The sequence below is a fragment of the Myotis nattereri genome, assembly GCF_964212035.1.
Source record: "Myotis nattereri genome assembly, chromosome: 5".
Taxonomy (NCBI): domain Eukaryota; kingdom Metazoa; phylum Chordata; class Mammalia; order Chiroptera; family Vespertilionidae; genus Myotis; species Myotis nattereri.
Genome location: NC_138080.1, coordinates 103,127,173 through 103,150,433, shown reverse-complemented (window position 1 = coordinate 103,150,433; position 23,261 = coordinate 103,127,173). Strand labels below are relative to the sequence as shown.

General features: G+C 42.9%; 1 protein-coding gene across 1 annotated transcript in view; it reads left to right on the top strand.

Annotated features, from left to right (window-relative positions):
* The window catches only part of SLIT3 (slit guidance ligand 3), a 536,168-nt gene that overhangs the window by 35,149 nt on the left and 477,758 nt on the right, over positions 1-23,261 (top strand). The window contains exons 2-3 of the mRNA XM_081092174.1: positions 8,243-8,314; positions 14,442-14,513. Of these exons, the coding sequence (XP_080948300.1) occupies positions 8,243-8,314; positions 14,442-14,513 (144 nt within the window). The remainder of the gene's footprint in view (positions 1-8,242; positions 8,315-14,441; positions 14,514-23,261) is intronic.

The window sequence follows — 23,261 nt, the reverse complement described above, 5'->3', positions numbered from 1 at the left end:
TTTGGTGGGGAGGGAAGGGTGCATGAGTAATACATATTTACTGTGGGAAATACCAACCGCCCCAATAAGCAAAATGTAAAATGTTTTTAAAAAAACAACAAAACTCTTTGCCCAGCGTCTAGAGAAAACCAATGTAGATTTCTCTGAGTGTCTTCAAGGGGCCTCCCTTCATCCGAGGTGTCTGGGAGGACAGGAGGGAAGGATAGTCTGTGGTCTTGGCTCCCACAGAGCTGCACACTCCTTTGGGAGATGAGGCACACACACAGGAAGCAGGCAGCAGCACACGCAGCAGAAGGGAATGTGATGAAAGCCCGAAAGGAGTTGTATGGAGGCTAAATGATGCAGACGTTTAGAAGGTCAGGGAAAGGAGAGATTGGCAGAGGATGGAGAGGCTGCAAAAGCTGCCGGGAGGAGGCTGGGAGGCCTCACAAGGTCTGAAAAGAGGTTGTATCAGTTTCCTGGGGCTGCCATAACCAAGAACCCCAAACTGGGTGGCTTCAAACACAGAAACGTAGTTTGTCATAGTTCTAAAAGTCTGAAATTGAAGAGCCAGTAGGGCCATGTTTGCTCTGAAGTCTGTAGGGGAGGGTGTTTCCTTGTGTTACCAGCTTCGGGTGGTGGCTCTCAGTCCTCAGCAGTCCCTGGCTTGCCGCTGTGTCACTCCAGTCTCTACCTCTGCTATTGCGTGGTTCTCCCAGTGTGTCTCTGTTTGTTTGTTTTTTTCATCTTATGAGGACTTCACTCATGCTGGATTAGCGCCCACCCTAATGGCCTTATTTTAACCTGATTACATCTACAAAGGTCCTATTTCCAAATAGGGTGACATTCACAGGTACCGGGAGTTAAGACTTCACCTTATGGGGGAACACAATTCAATCCATGATATAGTGGTAGGGTCTGAATGGAGAAAGGATGTTGGTAGCTTTCCAAGCCAGCCAATAGCAGGAATATATTTGTTGATGGAGTGCCTAGCCTAGTTCCCCGATCTGGTAGGTGCTCAGTAAATGTCTGTGGACCAAAAGAAGAAAGAATTAAGTGAAGCAGGCTAAGAACAGCAGTGAGCCCCACCTGCCTGCTGTTGCACCGTGAAAGAAATTGGCAATTGGGGGAAATGAATCTGGTTGTAGGGGGCAGGTCTGATGTCAGGGGAAAGAGGCTGAGGGCTGTTAAATCAGGCATTTCCTGCTGGACCCCTTTTTCCCTTCTGTCCTTTCATTGCTAAAAGCTTGAAGTCTGCCTTAAGGATGCTCCACAGTCTGGGTGCCATCTGACTCTGTGATCCTATTCGGTGATATTCTGCTCCAGTACCTGACTTCCTTTCTGTTGCTCAGATCCTCCAAATGCTTTCTCTACTCAGGACCTTTATGATTCTGTCCTCCACTTGGAAAGTTCTCCCTTCAGCCTTTGCCCTTAGCTAGCTCCTTCAAAGTATTACAAAGCTGAAATTGAGTGTTGGTTGGGACTGAGGTCTCATATGAAGACTCAACCGGGGACAGATCCATGTTCCAGCTCTCGAGATTGTTGACAGAATTTAGTCCTTTGCAGCCTGTTAGACTGAGGGATTTGGGCTCTTGCTGGTCATTCTTAGGTCTTTGTTGGTTGTCTATGGAGGCTTCCCTCAGTTCTTGCCTATGTGCTTCCCTAATGTAGCCACTTGCTTCATCACAGGTAGCAAGGGAGAGTCCCCTAGCAAGACAAGGCATTATAGTTGTGTGTGATGTAATCACAGAAGTGACATCCTACCACCTTTGCTGTATTATATTGATGAGAAGCAAGTCCTACCCACACTCAAGGAGTGGGGATTACACCAGGTGGTAATACCAGGAAGGAGGGCACCCTAGAATCTGTCTTCCATTCTTACCAGGAGAATAAAAGTTCCCTGAAAGAAACCCTGTATTTGTTCAACACTCTATTCCTAGCTGCCATCACAGTGCCAGGTCCAGAGTAGTGTTTAATAAAGGTGCACGATCAGAAAAAAGAAAGGGCCGAACTGGTTTGGCTCAGTGGATAGAGCGTCAGCCTGTGGACTCAAGGGTCCCAGGTTCGATTCCGGTCAAGGGCATGTACCTTGGTTGCGGGCACATCCTCACTGGGGGGCATGCAGGAGGCAGCTGATCGATGTTTCTCTCTCATTGATGTTTCTAACTCTCTATCCCTCTCCCTTCTTCTCTGTGAAAAATAAATGAAATATATTTAAAAAAGAAAAAGAAAAAAGAAAGGATAGAAGTGAGGAGGAGAAAGGGAGAGGAAGGAAGGAAAAACAGACGGAAGGAAAGAAGGAATGTCTTGCTTTCCTCTGCAATGTCTTCTGGGTTTACAATTGAAGCCCTTTTCTCCACGCTCTGCTAACAGCTTCACTAGGGGATGTTTTTGCTGCTCCCCCTTCCCACATGTGCCACAGCAAAAAAAAAAAAAAATTGCTGGAATGCCACAGAATGAATCAAAAGAAGGGTATGGATACATATGTGCCAAGATAGGGACAGTGGCCTAGCCTAGAATGTTTTTGTTTCATTTTTTCCGATGTTGTTCTAAATTCTTCTTCCTCTTCCACCCCACCCAAGGTGTCAAACAGATGTGAAAATACCACAGAGCTGCAAGTCACAGTGTTGGTTTATGATTTATGATTGGGATGGGGGAAAATAATGCAGGAGATTACCATGGTGATGCCTGTTTATGGAGGCAACATGGCAGATGATGAGGAACATGGCAGAAACCAGACGCTGGCAAACACAGCAAGAAAGCACTTCTGCCTGGAGCTTGCAAAGGGGCTCAGCATTCCCACAGGCCCAGAACTCCCTGGGCAACAGACTAGGAAGTGCGCCGTATTGGCCATAGTGGCCAAAGCCACTGGGAGTGCCCTGTGCTTTCTTCAAGACATAGGGATGGGGAATTCTGTTCCGTTCTATTCTTTTTTTTTTTAGTCAGCTGTTAAACTGACACAGTGGAAAGTGCTTAGACCAGGGGTGGGCAAACTTTTTGACTCGAGGGCCACAATGGGTTCTTAAACTGGACCGGAGGGCCGGAACAAAAGCATGGATGGAGTGTTTGTGTGAACTAATATAAATTCAAAGTAAACATCATTACATAAAAGGGTACGGTCTTTTTTTTTTTAGTTTTATTCATTTCAAATGGGCCGGATCCGGCCCGCGGGCCGTAGTTTGCCCACGGCTGGCTTAGACTCTAGTTGCAGATGAGCAGTATGATGTGATATAAAGCATGAGCCTGAGTTCACATCCCAGCCTTTGCTGCTTATTGGTTGTGTGATCTCATGGCAACTTGTTTTATTGGTAAAATCTTCTAAGTTGGGGTGTAGGTAGGAGAGACTAAGCTTCAGTTTCCTCATGTGAAAAATGGGATAATAATAGAATCTATCACATAGGATTGCTGTCTAGATAAGAGAGAATGAACATAAACTTTTTAGCACAATGCCTGGTGTATAGTTTGGGCCCAGCAAATGTCAACTCTTATTAAGGCTGATCTTCAGTATTTTTATCTGTTGAAGAATGTCTAATACCTACCTTTCAGAGCAGTTGCAAAGAGAAGAAAGAAAAAAAGGATGAAGAGCTACTGACTCAAAATTGTTGCACTTGTCAATGTACTAGACTGCTGTACCCAATAGTTCCAAAATTTCAATGTCTTAAGAGTTATGTCTGAAACATGCCTAAGTCTAATGTGAGTAAATGGGGAGGGAGGGAAGGGAAGGTCTCTGTTCCATGCAGTCATTCAGGGACCCAGGCTCTTTCTCTCTGCTCACCTTGGGCTGGAGTCAGTAGATTCGTGGAGTCCTCCACTGGATCTACTGACTCCAGCCCAAGGTGAACAGGATGTTTTAGGGACCAAGGCCTGAAGGCAGCATATATTGCTTCTGCCCATGTAATTGTGAGAACTCAGTTGCATAGTTGCCCCTACCTGCAAGGGAAGCTGAGAAATGTAGTCTCTCTGTGTGCACCAGCCAGAGGGAAATGGTTTGGTGGACAACTTGCCAGTCTGCCACAATATTTAATGAATGGCACCTGCTCATTGTGATTGCTGTATTACACCAGGGTGATTCCTATGGCATCACAAGCCCCATTTGGAGGGATGGGCAGCCCTAATTATGCAGTCTTACTCCTCAGAGCCTGAGAGCAGCGCCAATTCTCACCTCATTCCTAGAATGACACGGGAGCCTTCAGCCCCTGTGAGTTATTGCTGACCATAAAGACACCACTGAGAGTTTCAAGGGTGGCAGGCCAGCCTCAGAAAGAACATGTGAGAGACATGTGAATGCAGGCCCATTGTTAATGCTAAATTAAATATTTGGAAGGTGGCTTTCCTTTCTCTTTCATCTTTCGCAAAACAAATCATTCCAACACTTAATGGTTTAAGACATAGCACTCATTTTAGTATTCTCTACTGCAGTTTCTGTGGGCAGGAACTCAAGGCCATTTAGCTGGGTGATCTGGCTTTTCATAAGTTCTAGCCAGATGGTAGCTGCAGCTGGAACCGCAAAGGTGTCTGCTCTTACGTGCTTGACCTCTAGGCTAGAAAGATCCAAACAGCCAGGGCTGGAGCAGCTAGGGCTCCTCAGGCATCTCTCTCTCTCATTCCCTCTCCCTCCTTCTCCCTCCCTTCTTCCCTTCCTCCCTCCCTCCTTCCATCTCTACCTCTCTTCCTTCCCTGCCTCTCTCCCTTCCGTCTCTCTCTCCCCCTCACCTCCCATGGTCTTCTGGTCTTTTCACATGGCAGCTCAGGGCTCCAATGCAGTTGCTCTGAGAGACAGACAGGCAGTCACTTCTTGTCAAAGAAATCATTTGCAGACGTGTTTTAAAACCACTTCGCCTCCCCACCCCACATCTAGACACTGTAATGGTTTCCCTATCCAGGATCACTCCAGGTGGGACCATGCCTGCAGATGGTTCAGAACTCATCCTAGGCTGAGCTCTGATTCCCTCAGAGGCGAAAGGTGAAGGCTGAGAAATCTAAGGGTCCATAGGAGCCTGGACTGGGACAATGGGGTTGGGAGAAGGATGGGCACATGAAGTAGTGCAGCCTCTTCTCAGGGGCAATTTAATTAATTCCCATTTTTAGCCAGGCATGTTGGCAATCCAGGCTTCATATGTCTCACCATTCCAAGGTCTGCACGTAGGAGAGAGTTACAGAAAGCATGGAGGCTCAGAGAATTTAAGTGAATTATTCAAGCTCACAGAACGGGGAGTGGGGGGTGGACAGAGATTTGAACCCTGACCTGTCTCACCTCAAAGCCCATGTGCTCCCTGACCTTCTCCTTGGCAGTCTGGCAGTATTGTATGGATCAGGGAGGAGAAGCTACCATGGAAATAACCATGGAAATAGGTGTCATAGAAATGCTTCGAGGGAGAGGCAGTGTGAGGGGCCGCTCATGGTGCTCCCTTCCTACCAACCACAAAAATGCCCCCTCTTCACCTGGAGGAAGATAGCATGCAAACCGCGTCTCTTGAGGATCCCAAGATTCATCTCTAAGCACAGAGTTTGGGGTGGGGCAGTCAGCTGCTCTTGGTGCACTGAAATTTCAGAGTGGAGGTGGGGGTATTCAATTCAACTAATTATAGTAACAATAGCTGCCATAATTGAGTATTTAACAAGTGTCAGATAAGCGCTATGCATGCATCATCTCATTTAATCCTCTTAAAAACTGTTGAGGTCAAGGTTGTCACCCTCATTTGGCATAAGGAGAAACTGAGCCTCAGAGATGCAGTGAACTGCCTTTAGGTCACTCATTATGTGGCAAGGTGAGAATTCACACTCAGGGCTGCTTGCCTCTGAAGCTCTGCCTCCCAGACACTGACTATGTTCCCACGGCAGCCCCACGGTCCCCATCACAACCCAACCCCAAGTCCTCAGCATCTCAGCAGCACACTGTGTCCCCCTTCACATAATAAAAATTAATTGAAGAATATTGGTGCCACAGCCACTGGCATTAGCTGCTGAGATACCATGCTGTGTCCCGTAATGAAACCCTTAGTTGCATTGTCATATTCACAGTTGTAAAGGCCCCCAAACAACCTTCCCAGTTGTGATGGGTGGTGAGAAAAATACTCAGGGAGATTATGAGCATGCACAGATCCCTGTCTGCATGCTGGTCCCTAATCTTTGCGTGAGCAACCCTTTTCTATTTCCCTGTGCAGTTCTTGTTCTTCCTTCACCAGCACTCACCTTAGTCCGAGGAGTCTACATACTGCCCTTCTCCACTGTAGGCTAGTTAAGAAACAACTTTGCTATTTAAGATAGTGGAACAGTGGATGGAGTGGGGAGTGCCCAGGTGAGGTTCCTCAAGGATCCACTTCATGTTTCTTTCAGTATTATTTTTATATCAGGAGAGTAATCCCTTCCCAAACTTGGTTTTTCCTCCTGCAAAGTGCGAGAATCTGAAAATTGTTTCTTCATTCTTTTTATGCAACTGCAGATCTCACAAGCCTCACTGAGGTCCAACTGCAGGGTGACAACCTCAGGACCTGACTGGGAAAACCAAGGAAGTACAGTGGTCCCTCCTTATCCACAGGGCATATGTTCCAGGTCCCCATGAATGCCTGAAACCATGGATAGTACTGAACCCTCTGTGTACTTTTTTTTCCTATACCTCATACCTTTTCACTCAAAGGAAGCACTTTACGGCTTTTCTTGGCATATCCAATTGCCAGCATCATATTTGTGCTTTGGGGGCCATGAGTAAGTAGAATAAGGGTCACAAGCCCTGTGATTCCATGGCAGTCGAACTGAGTTGGCTGCTGAGTGACTAATGGGCCAGTAGCATTCACACTGCACAAAGGGATGATTCACATCCTGGGCAGAAAGGAGTGGGAAGGCGTGACATTCCATCACACTACTCAGAGTGGTGCACAATTTAAAACTTATGCATTGTTTATTTCTGGAATTTTCCATTTACTATTTTCTTATCACAGTTAACCATGGGCCACTGTAACTGCAGAAAGTGATGCTGGGAAAGGGGGGACTATTGTAGAGAACATGTAGATAGGAACCCATCACTGGAAAATGTCCTTTTAGCTAAAAAGCAGAGCAAGATCATTTACATGTACCTTGTTGAAGCTCGAACTTGGCCAAAGCCCCAGAAAGTTTCTCATAAGGAAGGCATGGAAAATAGAAATTAATTGTTCAGCATTCATTACTAAGAATTAGAATGTTATTTATGGTCCTTTTTTGAGTCCAGGCTTCTTATATAGTTTTAGTGAACACATTTATACAGGTTTATTCTTGACTTTGTTTTTCCCTAATCCTGGTTTTCTACCCTCATGGTACTCCCTTCTCCCCAGCAAAGCCACCATAATGCTTTGAGTTCTCCTATAATAAATCCTTCTCTTTGGGACCATTTTTAGGATCTTAAGCCTACAAACTGAGGCAGGATTAATCCATGTAGCTGTCGTTACCTAATGTAGGAAATTAACAAAGTTACCTTGGCTCTGTGCCAAGCACACAATCTACCTTATTGGGCTATGGTGTTAAATGAGATATGGTCTTTGTCCTTGGGAAGTCCTCAAACTAGGTGGGAAATAGTCAAGTACCTGGCTAGGTATCAAAGTCAGTCGAGATTCTTCTGGTTTCAAGTGATGGCAAATTTAACTCAAACTACTTTAAGTCAAAATGTAAGAGGGATGGGATAGAGTGGCTCCACGTAATCTCCAACTACAGAGGTGTCTGGCTTCAGGCATGTGTGTCTCCAGAGCCTCATAGGATAGCACGAGAAATCAATCTTTTTTTATCTCCTAACTCTGGAAAACTCTGTCTTCATGGGAAAGATGGCTGCTGGCAGCGCTGAACAGCTTAGCAGCCCCAGTACAGAAGAGCCCACTGGGAATTTGAGTCATATATGCATTCCTGAAACAATGACTATGGTCAGATGGGGCAAAGATGCACATAATCTTGGCCTGCTGAGGAGCTTATCCTTGGAGCTGAGATGAAGGTTCAGCCCCACTTATATGACGTGATCTGTCAGTTGGGGGTGGGGAGTTTCCAAAGAAAAATTTCTGACCTGATGAAGGGGCAACAGAAGCCAGGCAGCTACATATAACAGGCTCTACTACAGACATAATGGATAGCTTATTCCATACAATACCCTTAAGGTTAGTTGGGCATGCTCAGGGGATATCATTAATCATTGGAATTGCCTTCTTCTTGACAAGCAACATCCCTCCAGTCCAAGCCAGTCTGGGTTGAATAGACCATAAATGTAACCTGAAAAAATCTTACCCAAATTTTCTCTCCCTTACAGTGACCTGGACAGAAATAATATCACCAGGATCACCAAGATGGACTTCGCTGGACTCAAGAACCTTCGAGTCTTGTAAGTAGCACATTAATCTCCAGCACATTTTTATATTTAGCTCTTCAGCCTTATGAAAGGGTTCCATTGCCCTAACATTATACCCCCTAGCACTGGGCAACAGGAATTTGCCATTCTGTGGCACAAAACCCTTCATTAGGTACCAGGTTTTCACAGGTATCTCACTCTGTGTCTCACTGCTGCTGGCTGGGCTAGGCCAATGGAAGAATTCTGTCCCGTGGCAGGGAAAACAGAAGGCCATACATGAATAAGTCAACATGCCCAGCTTCTAGGATGACAGCAATGTCAGACTGACTAACCATTCTTCCCTTCCAAAGAGATTATAATTTCTTCTCCAGCATGTGCATTAAAAGAGAAATCAGGACAAACGTTATTTATCTTGTTGTTTAATGGAGAGGGAAGGGGAGGGGAGGGGAGAGCGAGAGAGAGAGAGCCAGACAGGGTCAGAGCCCTTGCTGAACACCCAGCTGTAGCAGAATGTGAGGTGGGCATTTGCAAAATGGGGGAGCAAGGAATATGAGGTCTCATTTCTAAATAGTGATCCCTCATCTCAGTCTAAGCTGCCTCCCACACACACCCTGACCAGGCCAGGGATTAAGCCTGCAACCAAGGTACATGCCCTTGGCCAGGAATCGAACCTGTGACCCTATGGTCCATAGGCCAACACTCTAACCACTGAACCCAACTGGCCAAGACTGAATTCCTTGGCTTTTAGATGGTTGTCTTCTCCCTGGGGACCTTTCCACTGTCTTAGCTCAATGTATGTATGTCTACATTTCCCCTTTTTATAAGGACACCAATCATATTGGACTAGAACCCATCCTAATGACCTCATTTTAACTGGATTACACAGTACAGACCTCATCTCCAAAAGAAGGTTGAATACACTAGGGGGAAGGGCATCAACAAATTGCACATATGATGCTTTTCGATTTTAACCTTCTCATGAATAGTCTGTTTAGTCTCCCTGCAGCTTATGGAGTATTACTTGTATAACACTGTTTTCCTGATTGAGAATTAATAGTAGTAATGATGATGATAAACTAAGGTATATGTGGTACCTTCCACAGACCAAACTCTATGTTATATAGTTATTAACCCCTACACGTCCAGAGGAAACAGAGGCTCAGATGGGTTAAGTGGTCCCAACTCCACATAGCAGGTAAGCAAGGGAGGAGGAATCAGAACCCAGGATGCATGCTTTCTCACCTCCGCGCAGTGCCCCTTGCATTATAGGGAGTTTAGAAAACCAATAGTCTACCTGCTTGTAAATGCACCACGGATGAGCAAGCTGTTTCCTGAGTGTCCCTGGGCACCAGTGTGTGAGGACACTGGGATCCGAATGCGGGGCCTCCCGCCATCAGATACTCTCCCCTCGGCGTGTTCTCCAGTCTTCGGCCAGCACACGGCCTTCTCTCCATCCTAGGAGGGAAGACCCCAGTCCCTGCCATGTCTGTCTTTTGCTCTAAGCAGTAATATGTCTGTCAGATGACTGGCAGCTCTGACAAGTGTGTGTGCGCAGAATTGAGGCTGGGAATGAGGGAATTCCAGGGCTCAGTGTTAGGGTGTTTTTATTGAGGAGATATAGGCAGTAAACACCTGATTCCAGGTATTTTTTCTGCTTACAGAACAGACATTTAGCTTCTCTCATTATTTTTTTCCCATTTCTAACCCCCCGGCATCTGTGAAAGATTTCCTTTCATACAAGTCAGAAATTTCACCTACTGCTTCATTTTCTAACAGAGTCAAAAATAACCCTTTGATTTTCTTACCATTATATCAGAAAGACTAATAAAAATTCCAATTCCCATCTCTTCTCTCTGCAAATAGAAAGTTTAAAATAATCACATAAGATCGTGTTAATATCTTCCGGATGGTCTACAACATTCCTTTGACCATGGTTTGTTGGTACATTCTTCTTATTTTGTTTCAGTTAATGGGTACAATCTTATTTTGATAAGCGATGCCAAAACCCTCTCCCTCCCCCCACGTTATAGACTCTCTCAATATAATATGTTTCACTGTCTCATCAGTTCATAGGCAGTCCCATTCAAGTGGCCCATTATTGCTCTACAAGCATCAAGCAGGTGGGATAATAGAAGTGCTTTCTAACAAACACCAATAAAATACCCAGACATATCAACTGTATTTTTCCTTAATCTTTGCTGTTTAGCAGAGTAGCCTAAATAACTATCTTTTTTGAAAAGCGTTCACCCCACCTTGGTATCTTCCCTGTATCTGTTTCTTATTTACGGTTTATTGTGAAACCAGAAAGGACTTGATGGTCTTGAATAATTTGATCTTGCCACCCATTTCCTAGCAGAATGACGGTGCTGGGAATGGGCAAAAGCAGAAAACACAGAGATTGGGGAACTTTGGCCTCATCCAAAGGCAGTTTTCCCAAATAAAGTGCGTTCAAAGAGAAGATGTAAGAATTACCCCTCACAGTTCTTTCTCCCAAAGAACTCCGCTGTGTATCAGTTAGCTCCCTTTCTCAGTAGCCTGTTGCAAGAACTCTGCTATGGCCACAATGTGGGAAACAGCTTTCTCCCCAATGAGGCCAATAAAGAGCCAAACTCCACCCAGCCATCATCCCATGGGCGATTTCCGATTCTGATCCAATGTTAAAACTAAAAAAATTACAATGCTGCAAATGAACACAGTCCGTGTCCTCCTAACTCAGAACAGACAGGAGCCATGGATGGTCCAGCTCTTGGATCCCCTGACCCCCTACCTGGTCAGTAACATGAGAGTGATATCATCGGCTTTAGCACAAGCTCCCAAACTGGATCCCAGTGCCTAGAAGTGAGGGTGGATGGTTCACAGCTCATTGATTCATTGATTCATGAAATATTGATTATTCATTGAGCCCTAAGTGCCAAGTATTAGGCTGGGACTCTGATAGACGTAGGAAGTGGATCTAGAAGGGGCCCTCGGTACTCCTATCAGTCATGATCCCAATTAGGAAAGAGATGATGCTCACACAGGACAAATGAGGAGAGTGAATAAGGAATTATTGGCAAAGGTGTGGGAAAGAAGAGATGGAATAGTTCCCTGGGGCTAGCAGCAACAGGTCTCTAGGCCTCGAGGAGCAGTGGGATGAAGTGGCTACCCTAGCAAAGGTAGAGACTTCCTGACAGGACCTATGGTCTTGGGTAGAGAGATGAAGTCAACCTGAGGTGAGCTGGAAGAGAGGGAACTGGGAATAAGTCTCTTAACCTCACTCAGTATCCTCTACCTTACTGTCTCCTGCTTGGGACTTCAGCTGGCTGAACCCAACAGGAAGCCAGAGTTGAGGAAGTTTCTGATGTGATGAAGCTGATAAAAGTTAGCTTCCCGGGGCCTCAGCAAAGTGGGAAGGGGCAGCTATCTACACAGATGTATTTGCATTTTTCTACCCCTCTTTCTGAAATAGGCTGGCAGTGTTAAATTAATTAGTACAGAACTAAAAGATTCATCATAGGGGGTTGGAGTTTGATTCCTTCCAAACCCATAGAGGCTGTGACACTCAGTCTCCCTATGTTGCTCCTTGTTATAATTGGGAAGTAATGACAACAAGCCATGTGATGGATTGATAGATGGTAGAAACCCAGCTGAACAAACCACCCGTCACTAATATTGAACTGGTTCCCTGTTTAGCAAAATGTGCTAGCGTGAGTCTATTAGCATTCCAAGGCCCTCGTTGCCATATGGCAGGGTGGAAAAGGAAGAGAAGGGAAGGAAAATAACATTTATTAAACATCTAATTATACTCGAGATCCTGGGCTAGATAATTTATATACTTTGCTCCATTTTTATTTTCATTTATGAGATTTTTTAAAAAAATCCTCACCCAAGGGTATGCTTTAATTGATTTTAGAGAGAGAGGAAGGGAGAGGAAGCAAGAGAAAGAAAAACATTGATGTGAGAGAGTAACATTGATCCGTTGCCTCCCGTAGGCAGCCCATCCGGGGATCTAACCTGCAACCTGGATATGTGCCCTGACCAAGAATCGAACCCCCACAACCTTTTGATATACAGGATGTATGTGTGTGTGTGTGTGTGTGTGTGTGTGTGTGTGTGTGTGTGTATATATATATATATATATATATATATATATATATATATATATTCATTCCAATCAACTGAGCCATACCAGCCACAGCTCACTTATGAGATGTTTTTGATTTTTTTTTCCTGTTTTACAGGAAAAAGTCTTAGAGAGGTTGACTAGATAGCCCAGTGTCATTACCATCAGCTGGTAAGAAGGAAGGAAAGGAATCTAAATCAAATCTGGCAAGCACACTATAGTGGGAGTTAAGAGTCCACCCAAACTAGCTGTGTGACTTTATACAAATAATTTCTCCTGGACAAGTCTCTTAATCTCTCTGCTTCATGGTGTCCATATAAAATGGGGAGCCTATCAGAGGCCTGAAGTAACATAAATGTATGAATCAAAATGGATGAGGACTGTGGCAAAGTGGGGAATCTGTGTGCCTTGCCGACCCATACTCAGTTCTGGACAATTGTTGGTATTTGGACATGGGACAGCTGAGTTTTCAAAAGGAGTTTCTCTCTCTCTCTCTCTCTCTCTCTCTCTCTCTCTCTCTCTCTCTCTCTCGACAAACAAATATCCTGATTCCAAAATACTCCCTTCACTCTGAGAGTCTAAGTGAGAAACTTCATGTGGCCTGGACTGGCCTTTTCCTTGATATAAAATCAGTATGTGCTGTGGCCCTACGTCCCCTTTAGGTTTTCATCCATTCAATAAGCCTTTATCAAGTGGCTGCTGTCCAGGCAAATGTGAGGTCTGGGAGTATGATGATGAGCCCTCCTGGTCCTCATGCATATAGATGGACTTGAAAATAAACATAAAGGCCCAAGTGTGAACCCTAAGAAGTTTGGGGCTTGGGGGTGGTTATGAAACATCTCAGAGGTGTGCGAGGTGGAGGCTGTCATGGAAGGAATCCGTCTGAATGGAGAGCTAAGCCTCTGCAGGCTGCTCTGCCTTCCCCCTGCCTTGGCTTCAGGTGCTTCCGGGCACTTCTCCTCCTACCTGACCCAGAGGAGCCCAGGGCCCTTCCTAAACTCCACCCTCCAGAGAAGCTCACTTCCATCTACACCAGTGGTTCTCAACCTTCCTAATGCCGCGACCCTTTAATACAGTTCCTCATGTTGTGGTAACCCCCAATGTCATTGTTACAAATTGAACATAATTAAAGCATACTGATTAATCACAAAAACAATATGTAATTATATATGTGTTTTCCGATGGTCTTAGGTGACCCCGTGAAAGGGTCGTTTGACCCCCAAAGGGGTTGCGACCCACAGGTTGAGAACCGCTGATCTACACTCATCCCATTCAACCACCAGCCCTGGCTGGAAACTCTGTAGTTTCATTGCTTCCCTTCCCAACCGTCCAGCTAATCCGTTTTAAGCTGCCATGTATTTTTTTAAATTAGGGAAACAAACGTTTCATTGTATGCTCGATTCTTAGGATATGCCACATGCACGACCTAATTCACTTTAAGCAGAGTGTTTAGTTTTGTAATCACCTGCGTGGAAGACTTTGGAGGTCAGCAGAGCCCGTGGCTGGGAGCCCTAGCTTTTGTGACCATCACGCTCCTGATGGGCACAGGCAGCACTGGGAAAGGAGTTCCTGGCACCAGGCTGGTTTTCCTTCGTTGCAGGCAAGCGTCCAACAATAGCTTCACCCTTTCTACTGGCTGACCCTGAGACAGTGAGCAGACAAGGCCCTTTGTGGTGAAGTATTTTTGAATCCGTGAGGGAGGGAGCTCCGAGGGAAGAGATGCTGATTATATGTGTAGTTTTTATAAGAAGCAGCTTTTACCTCTTCCTTTTCTGTGCAGCATCCTGCAGTGCTTGGGGGGACATTTGCTGAGAACATTCTTAAAATAGAGGCATGGAAACCAATCTGTCAGGTAGAAGTGTGCAGGCGGTGAAACCCTGGTTACCGCGACACCAAGCTGGGATGTGAATTATCTTGTCCCACCACTCTGGTCCCACCATTCTGATCCCAGCCGGGGGCCCCAGGGCCGTGGGATGGCCATGCCTGCATGGCCTGTGCCTGGCCTGAGGGTCCCTGAGCCCTTCTTGTCCTTGACCCTCACTGCCTCTGTGGTTCTAGGCATCTGGAAGACAACCAGGTCAGCATCATCGAGAGAGGCGCCTTCCAGGATCTGAAGCAGCTGGAGCGATTGTAAGTACAGCACAACCTCCTTTCTTGAAAAGTCATCTTTTTTCTTTTTTTTGGTAATATGGCTTCATTGCAACCGTGCTAAAAAAAAAAAAAAGTCTCCAGTATTTAATAAAATGTTTGTTATTATATTTAAAGCACATTAGATGCATGTCACAGAGATGCTGAAATTCACATAAACACTTTTTCTTTAAAAGATGCTAGAACTGGCACCTGGGTTTGTTTTTCTTCTTCTCAGCCTGAACCCTCTCTTGGCATTTGTATGTGGGGTTAGTTCTGGCCCGCCCCAGCCTTCACTTTCGGGGAGGAAGGAAGCCCACAGTTAGTTCCCCGTCATGGAAACCAGTGTCGGATACCCCCTGCTCCTCTGTGCAGGTAGTATGCTCCCCAGTCAGGCCCTCTCCTCCTGCCTGCGCTCCCTCTGCCCCATTCTCATGGGAGAGGAAGGACAGCACATGGGCGACGCCTGTGGAGGGCCCGTGTCTCTCTCTGAGTGCGCGTTAGCCTGTGTCAGGGAGCCCACACATTTCCACGGCAGAACACATTGCCAGTGGTTTAAAAATAGGCCGCGGTTCTGACTGCATCAGAGGGGGAGAGGGAAAGGGGCAAGATGGGAGATGGATGGAGCCTCCATTTGTTTTGTTGATTAATGCTTTTGCAGAAAAGTCTGGGGTCACTTTGATGAGGGGAGCTGCTCAGATGGTTAAGTGGGCAGCTTCACCTTTCTTCAGTTAATCACATCTGGCAGCTCATAACATCTGGATATTTGCTTTTTGCCCTCTGAGCGGGGATTGTCCCCAAGAGCACTTAGTCATGCTGGTGGGTGGCTCTCTTCCTCACTTCCCTCCACATCCTGGTTGACCTGACATTGCAGCCTCCTTCTCCTGCAGTCGGGTACAGGGGGGTTGCAGCAGCTCACTGCTCTGCCAGTTTATCTGGAAGGATGTTCCCTGTTTACCCGTCCTGTTTTCAATTTCATCTACAGAGATGGGCTTGGGGCAAGGTGAGGTCTTGCCACCAACTCGTTAGCTTTGTGATCACTCCATCTGGGACGACAGGGGAATGGACAGGGGTGTTACCCTCAAAATCCATCACTCCCCCTCTGTTGTGTAAATTGTCTCATTTTTGTTCTCTTCTACTGGGTCAAAGGCCAGCGTGTGTTCTGCTGCTGTGGTCTGGAAATATGACATTTCTTTCTTGTAAGGGAAAATAGTTATAAAAGTAATGAGTGTTGCCTCTGTTTTTGTTTTTATTTTTAAGTTTCTTAAAGCTTAAATTCTTCTCCTTGTTTAGACCAAGGAAAAACACACGCAAGTATTTGTTGGACCTGGTTTCTTTCTATGAAACAGTCAACATTTCTATGGAAGGATAAATATACAGTCCTTAGTGAAAAGGCTAGCTTAGCTCTTCCCTAGTCCCCTGATTAGAAGGATAAATAAATTTCCAATTCATTAATTTCATGATTGTCAGAAGGGAGCTAATTGAGTACCTTGGAAATGCCAGGAACGGTGCCAGTGTTTTATATGCTGTTATTTTATCCTCACAAGACTCCTGTGAGGTGTCATTACCCTCATTTTACAGATGAAGAAACAGAGGCCCAGAGATGGAGCCAAAGAATTGTCAGGGGGCAGCCAGGATTCAAAGCCACATCTGTCCAACATCAGAGCCCACGTCCTTTCATGCTTCTGTGCTGCAAACTTTTGATGAAGTGTGATCTTTAGCAATGGCCCTGCAAATAGCCTCCTACATACCCATTTCCCTCAAGGGAATCTCAGTGAAGAGTTCTGGCCAAGGCACTCCTCTTTGGCTTGGTGATCATGGATGAAATCCTGTGCGTGTCCAGGGGCTAGCGGGGTTACAGTTGCAGGGTAAACCTGCCTCTTTCTCCACTTTGGCTTATTAGGAGGGTAAGGCTAGCTGCTGTACTAGATAAACCTTCAACTGTCACGGCTTAACTCAGTGGAAGTTTACTTCTTATTCATATCAAGCCCAGGAAGGGCATTCCTGGTGGCGGGGCCTCTCTCCCCAGGGGATTCTCAGGAACATGGGTTTCCTCCACTCCTCAGCTCTGCCATCTTTAAATCTTGCCTTTTACGGTATCAATGTTTGTCTGCATCAAGCGCGTGGAAATGAAAACAGCATGAAGGGTTGGACATGGGAAGTTTTCATGGGCGAGACCTGGAAGGAGGACATGTCACTTTCACTCGTACATGCCTTGGCCTAGAACTCAGTGGAGGTTAGGAAAGATGGTTGAGTGATATGCCCAGGAACTAGAGGAAACAGGCTTAGTGGACAGTTAACCAGTCTCTGACTTACACTGCAGGCAAGCTGAAAAGGCACTTGGCCAGCAGGAAGAATGGAAGTATAGGCAGCTGACTAGTATGCGCAGCTGGATAGGCACCCTCATTTAAGGCCTTTCTGCGTCACCGAGGAGTGTGTGTGACATTATCCTAACTGGTGTTAATCTTGTTTCAGTTATCCAGTCTGACCCCACACAGACTGAGAGCTAGAGAATGGGAAACTACAACAACTGAAGAAGTAGATGGCTGATTGTGCCATTTTTAGCTCTCACTCCTGGCTTACTTTGTCTGTGTCTGTATACTTACTAGTAGATTAATCTTTATTGGTCATACCCTGACATACAGACTGGAAATTATATGGGTTTTTGATCATTTATTTCTTGAGTCTTTATTTTCATCCACAACAGTCATTACTGGTTTGATCTCTTGAGCCTTAATGGGAGAGGGGAGACAGTTCTGTCCTGTGGATCTCAACTCAGAAGTCTCTATGCTTTATTCCTCGGTGAATGAATCCCTGCTCCAGACTGAGTTAGGTGCCCTTCCTCTCATAGCACATGATTGTCTCTGTTACAGCACTTACCACACCATATTTTAATTTCCCATTTGCCTCATTATCTTTCCCTAAAACTGTGAGTATGTTGAGATCAGCATTCATGTTCTATTCAGCTCTTAATCTCAAAGCCTTGCACAAGGCATAATAGTAAGTGCTTATGGAATATTTATCAAATACTTTTAGGACGATGCTCACTGCACTGAATTATCTGGTCCACAATGTTAGTAGTGCTAAGATTGGGAAACTGTGCTCTTTACCGATAATGTGTCAGATAGCGTCTTAGGCACTTGACACACATCCTCTCATTTAATCCATCCAACAATATTATGAGGCTAGAATGATCATATCCCTGACATGACAAAATATAAAATTCAGAGCACTGCCTATGAAGTGTTATTGCTAAGTATGTTTAACCTAAACCTATTTTAGCTAAATCTCACTTCTGGTTTCCGGAAAGTGGACAGGATAGAGGAACAAGTTAAATAAAACTAAGAGGAAACAAATACTGTAGAGAGGGTCATTTTGTAAGAATACTGCCCTGGCCTCTTCAAAAAGAATGCCATGAAAGACACCACATATGAAGGTTGTTGTGGCTCTATTCATAAATAGATAAAATACACTTTAAACAGGATACTTTATTGGCGGTAAAAAGGGATATTTCATAATGAGAAAGGAGTAAAGACACATAAAGCAAAGAATGACAAAAGCAACCAACTGAAGAATAAACAGCCTTTTTAAGTGCATATGGAACTTTTATCAAATACTAGAGGCCCAATGCACGAAATTCATGCAGGAGTAGGCCTTCCTTCCCCCAACTGCCAGCAGCAGCTTCCCTCCGGCCCTAGCTTTATCTAGAGGAATGTCCGGAATGACATCCAGAATGACATCTGGTCTAATTAGCATATTACCCTTTTATTATTATCGATAGTCTAGAAAGCAGGTCTCAACAAATATCAAAGGATTGAAATCATGCGGATTATTTCCTGTGACCACCACAGAAATATTTAAGAAATCAATAAATGATAAATATAAATTTTCAAATATTTGAAAATTGAGTAACATACTTCTAAATAACCTCTGATTCAGAGAATATCACAGTAGAAATTTTAAGATATATTTTTCTGAATGTTAATAATCATAAAGTATATCACAATGTGTGGATTATAGTAAAAGCCATGCTCAGAGGAAAATGTATAGCCTTTTAGCTATATTATTCATGTATGATATATGTTATATATAGTATATATTTTAAAAGAACTAAGGCTAAAATTTTGATGAAAATATCTAAAGAAGCTAGAGAAAGAACAAAGTAGAAGAAAGGAAATCAGTAAGAGCTGAAGTATATGAAATATAAACATATATTTATATATATTAGAAAAACTCTAAAAAGTCAAACTTTTAAAAATAATTAATAAAATTATAAGAACTGGCAAGACTGATCAGAAACAAAAAAGAAAGAAGACGAAATTACCAATATGAGGGATCAAAGGTTGGACATAACTATGGATTTTACCAGGATTGAAATGATAATCAGAGGAGATTTTGGACAGTGTTATTTCAATGATTTTAATAATTAAGTGAAATTGAGAGCTGAAACAAGAAGAGATAGAAAGTCTGTATAGTACTACATCTAGTAAAGAAATGAAATTTTTAATTAAAATATTCCACCAAGAACATTGAGGTTCAGATAGCTTCACCAATAAATGCTACCTATATTTTAATTAATAAATATCAATTTAACACAAAAATCTATAAAAAAGAATGGATATTTATAATTTAGACAGCATAACTTTTATAAGAAAACCCAACAAGGATATTTCAAGAAAAAATATAAGCCAACCAATTTCAGAAATATTTTTACAAATTATTAGCGAAATGAGTTTGGTGATACATTAAAATGATGTATTACAACCAAGTTTGGCTTATTTGAGGAAGGCAAAGTTGGTTTAATATTTGAAAGTCCCCCTTCCCAAATAAAAACATATGGAGTAACTAGCATAGCAAACCCAAAGACACACAGACAGCACTACTATAAAACTAGCTGGCAGTGTCCCAGGAAATCCCCACCCCCACCCCTAAGATAAGCAGGTGGGGGAAAACAGTGTATGGTTACAAGACCATTGTGTTATCTCATCTGTGTGGGGAAAAGCAGAGGGAAAGCAACTGAAATTCTTAAGGCCCCGAGAACAGATCGCTTCAATTACCAGTATGTTCTTACTGTAAAGCACAGTGGTCAATCTGAGAAAAGCTGCCAAATTGGAAGAGAGTTTGGTTAGGTCCAGTTCATGGGACAAAGGAATGGCAATGTGATAATGACTGTTGGTATTAAGAGTATTCTGGGCCCTATAAACTCTTCAAACTAAGAAATACACGGTCCTTTTTCAAAGAAAGGTCTAGCATTGAGAAGAACTTGTGAGAGTAGTTAATTAGAACAGAAAAATAGTAGAAATGAAAAGAGAATGTATTGATGAAAGTGTTAGAAGTTACCAGAAGATTCATAATTTAGAAAATACGAGGCCATGTTTTTCATTAGTTTGCAAGAGAAACCAAGAAGGGGCTCTAAGCTCTTGAAGGTAGAAAATCTATCACTTTCCCACCCGTCCTTCATAAAACTAGAGGGAATTTCTTTTATTTAAGAAAAAAAAAACCCAAAAGGATTATGATTGAAGCTCATACAAAATTTTTTATAACAAAAATTAAAAAGAAAAACATAATAACCTCCATAGAAACAATGAAAACATGCAAGAAAAAGGCACTCACAAAACAGACGAAAACTATAATAGAGTAGATAAAACTAGCTACACACTTTGAAGATCACATAAACTACGAAAGAACAACATAAAATCTGAATTTTAAAAACTCAGAAATTAGATGATTAATAAAAAGTAGGATTTGAAAGGAGGAGTGAAGAACTCAAGAAACAATTTCGAAATAAAAAAAATCATGTCAAAATAAATACTGCCGATACAATACTGAAAAAGAACAAACTTGGAAGAATTATACTATCAAATTTCAGACTTACTATAAACCTGCAGTGATCAAGACAGCACGGTGCTGGTGGAATAATGGCTATAGAAATTAATGGAACAGAATAGAGGTTACAACAATAGACCCATTCAAAAATAGTCAACTGATTTTTAACAGGTGGAAAGAAAATTCAAAGGAAAAAGCATAGTCTTTTCAATTAATGACACTGGGACAACTTGAGGTTCATATGTAAAAAAAGACAAACCTGAATTTAGATACAAACCTTCCTTCTTCCACAAAATTAAATTCAAAGTGGATCATAGTCTTAAATGTAAATTATAAAACTTCTAGAAGACAGAACAGAAAAATCTACATACCCTGTGATTTGGGGATGAGGTTTTTATATATATATATACATATATATAAAACACTAAAAGTATGAAAAATAATACATTGAACTGTATTATAATTAAAAACTTCTGCCTTGCAAAAGGCACTTTTAAGAGAATAACAGACAAGCCACACACTGGAAGAAATTTTTTTGCAATACACATCTGATAAAGAGCTTACATACCAAATATAGAGAGAACTTACAAAAGTCAACAGTAAGAAAACAAACCGTCCTAGACCCTAAAGAAAGAAATGGGCAAAATACCTGAACAAGTACTGCACCAAAGAAGATATATAGATGGCAAATAAGCAAATGAAAAATTCTCGACTTCATTTTTCATTATGGTTATGCAAATTAAATGAGATACCACTGCGCACCTATTAGAATGACTAAAATACTACAAACTGACATTATTAATTGCTGGCAATTAAGCAGAGTAACAGGAACTGTCATTTATTGCTGTTTAATAATGCAAATGCAAAATAGTACAGCCACTTGGAAGGCAGTTCAGCAGTTTCTTACAAAGCTAAATGGAGTCTCATGCAATTCAGATCAGTGGTTGCTAGGGATTGGGGAAGAGGGGGTGGAGGGTTGAACAGGTGAAGCATGAGAGAGGAGGGGCTTAGAATGGTGAAACCATGCTATAGAATACTGAAGTGGTTGATATGCATTTATCAAAGAACATAGAACTTTACAACACAAAAAAGTGAACCTTAATGCATGCAGGTTTAAAAATTTTTTGGAAATTGGAAGATCCCAAAATGGAATGCAGACTATAATGGCTGTATGAGTCAACCTTATGGAAAGTGATGAGGGAAAAGGTAGATTTGGAGTGTGTAAGACTAAAAGTAAAAGGAACAGCACATAAGAACTGTACTCTAGTTGTTCAGTTGTTTCCCGCAGGGGTACAGGTTAACAATTCTGAAATCACTGTGCATGTATATTGCAATTGAACAATGGATAGTGGATGGTGGGGACAGGTTTCTCACTGTGGAAATGGTGGTTATAGACAAGCAATGAAGATAGCAATAAGGATACATGTGGTAATGGATTAGAGTCAAGGACATCAGTATGAACCAATGTTTAGCTTAATATATGATACTATCACTTAGTATAGATGAGTATCTTCTATAGATATAAAAGCCTAATATGCAAAGTGTGCCCTCAGGAGTTCAACCAACCAGGAGTTCGATCTCTGGCTATGACGTGAGATGACCACCAGGGGGCAGCACAGAATGAAGGAAGGCCCTGCTGGCAGCTGGCAGCCACTAGGGACCCTACCTATGCACAAATTTCATGCACTGGGCCTCTAGTATACAAATAAATATAGGTTTATTTGCAAAAAAAAAATAGGCTTGTTTGCAAGCAAATATTTCCTTGCTTTATCAGCAAGTGGGCCTAGAAGCAGTGCACAGCGGTAGCAATGAGCATGCCTAGTGCCAAGCTGTGGTTTCTAATGCCATGCTCCAATAAAATGGAACCAAGGCGTCTTGGAGGAACTGGCTGATTCTGGGGCTGGGGCATGATATCTGTTGTGCCAAGAAGGAAATGCTCAACAAACAAACCAAAAATAATAATATTAATAATAATACCACAACACCCCCCCCCCCAAAAAAAACAAAACAAAACAAAAAAACAGAAAACAGGCTTATGAGGACCTTGGCGCAAACTGAAAGACTTCCTAATGGCCAAAACTCGAACAATTTGGACAACAAAATAAATTAGATTATAACCAAAGTATAAAATAAATGACTCCATGAGTCCTTAGTGATATAAATAAATGATTGAATAAATAAATCAGTGGGGAGATGAGAAACCTCCCATGCCAAAGAATTCTAAGTAGTTTATGTAGATTTCCTGCCCTCAAGGAGGTGGAACGTAACTGCTCACTCCTTAATTTGGGGCTTCGAATAAGGACGCCCTTCATGAGTATGAAAGGAAAGGAGACGGTGGGGATAGTAAAGGGGAACATACTACCTCAGCCAGGTGATGAAGGTCAATATGATAAGTAATGTCATGTTGAAAGTATGCATCTTTGATATGATGTAATGAAAATAGCAGTTTACATCCATGATCTTCATCTCAAAAGCCTATAAACCCCAGGATCATGAGAAAAACATCAGACATCCCAATTGAGGAACATTCTAAAAAATCTCCCCATAGAACTCCTCAGTACTAAAGTCACAAGCAGTCACAGCCAACAGGAGCATAAGGAGCCATGAGGACTAAATGCAATGGGGCATTCCGGATGGTTCCCTAAAATAGAAATAGAGACCGGCTGAAAACTAAAGGAGCCTGAATAAGTATTGGTTTGCTGCGTGTGGGGTACATTACTCTGCACCGTCTTCCCAACTTTTATGTAAATCTCATATAGAAAGTTTCTTTTTTAAAATAAAAGGTGACTGTGCCAAACCCTACTTAAATTACAGATTCGTGAGTGAAATAAATGTTGCTGTTTTACATAAAAAAAAATACATACGTTCTAATCTAGGAGGAATTTAAGAGCAAATAAAATGGATAATGCTTTAAGAGAAATGGAA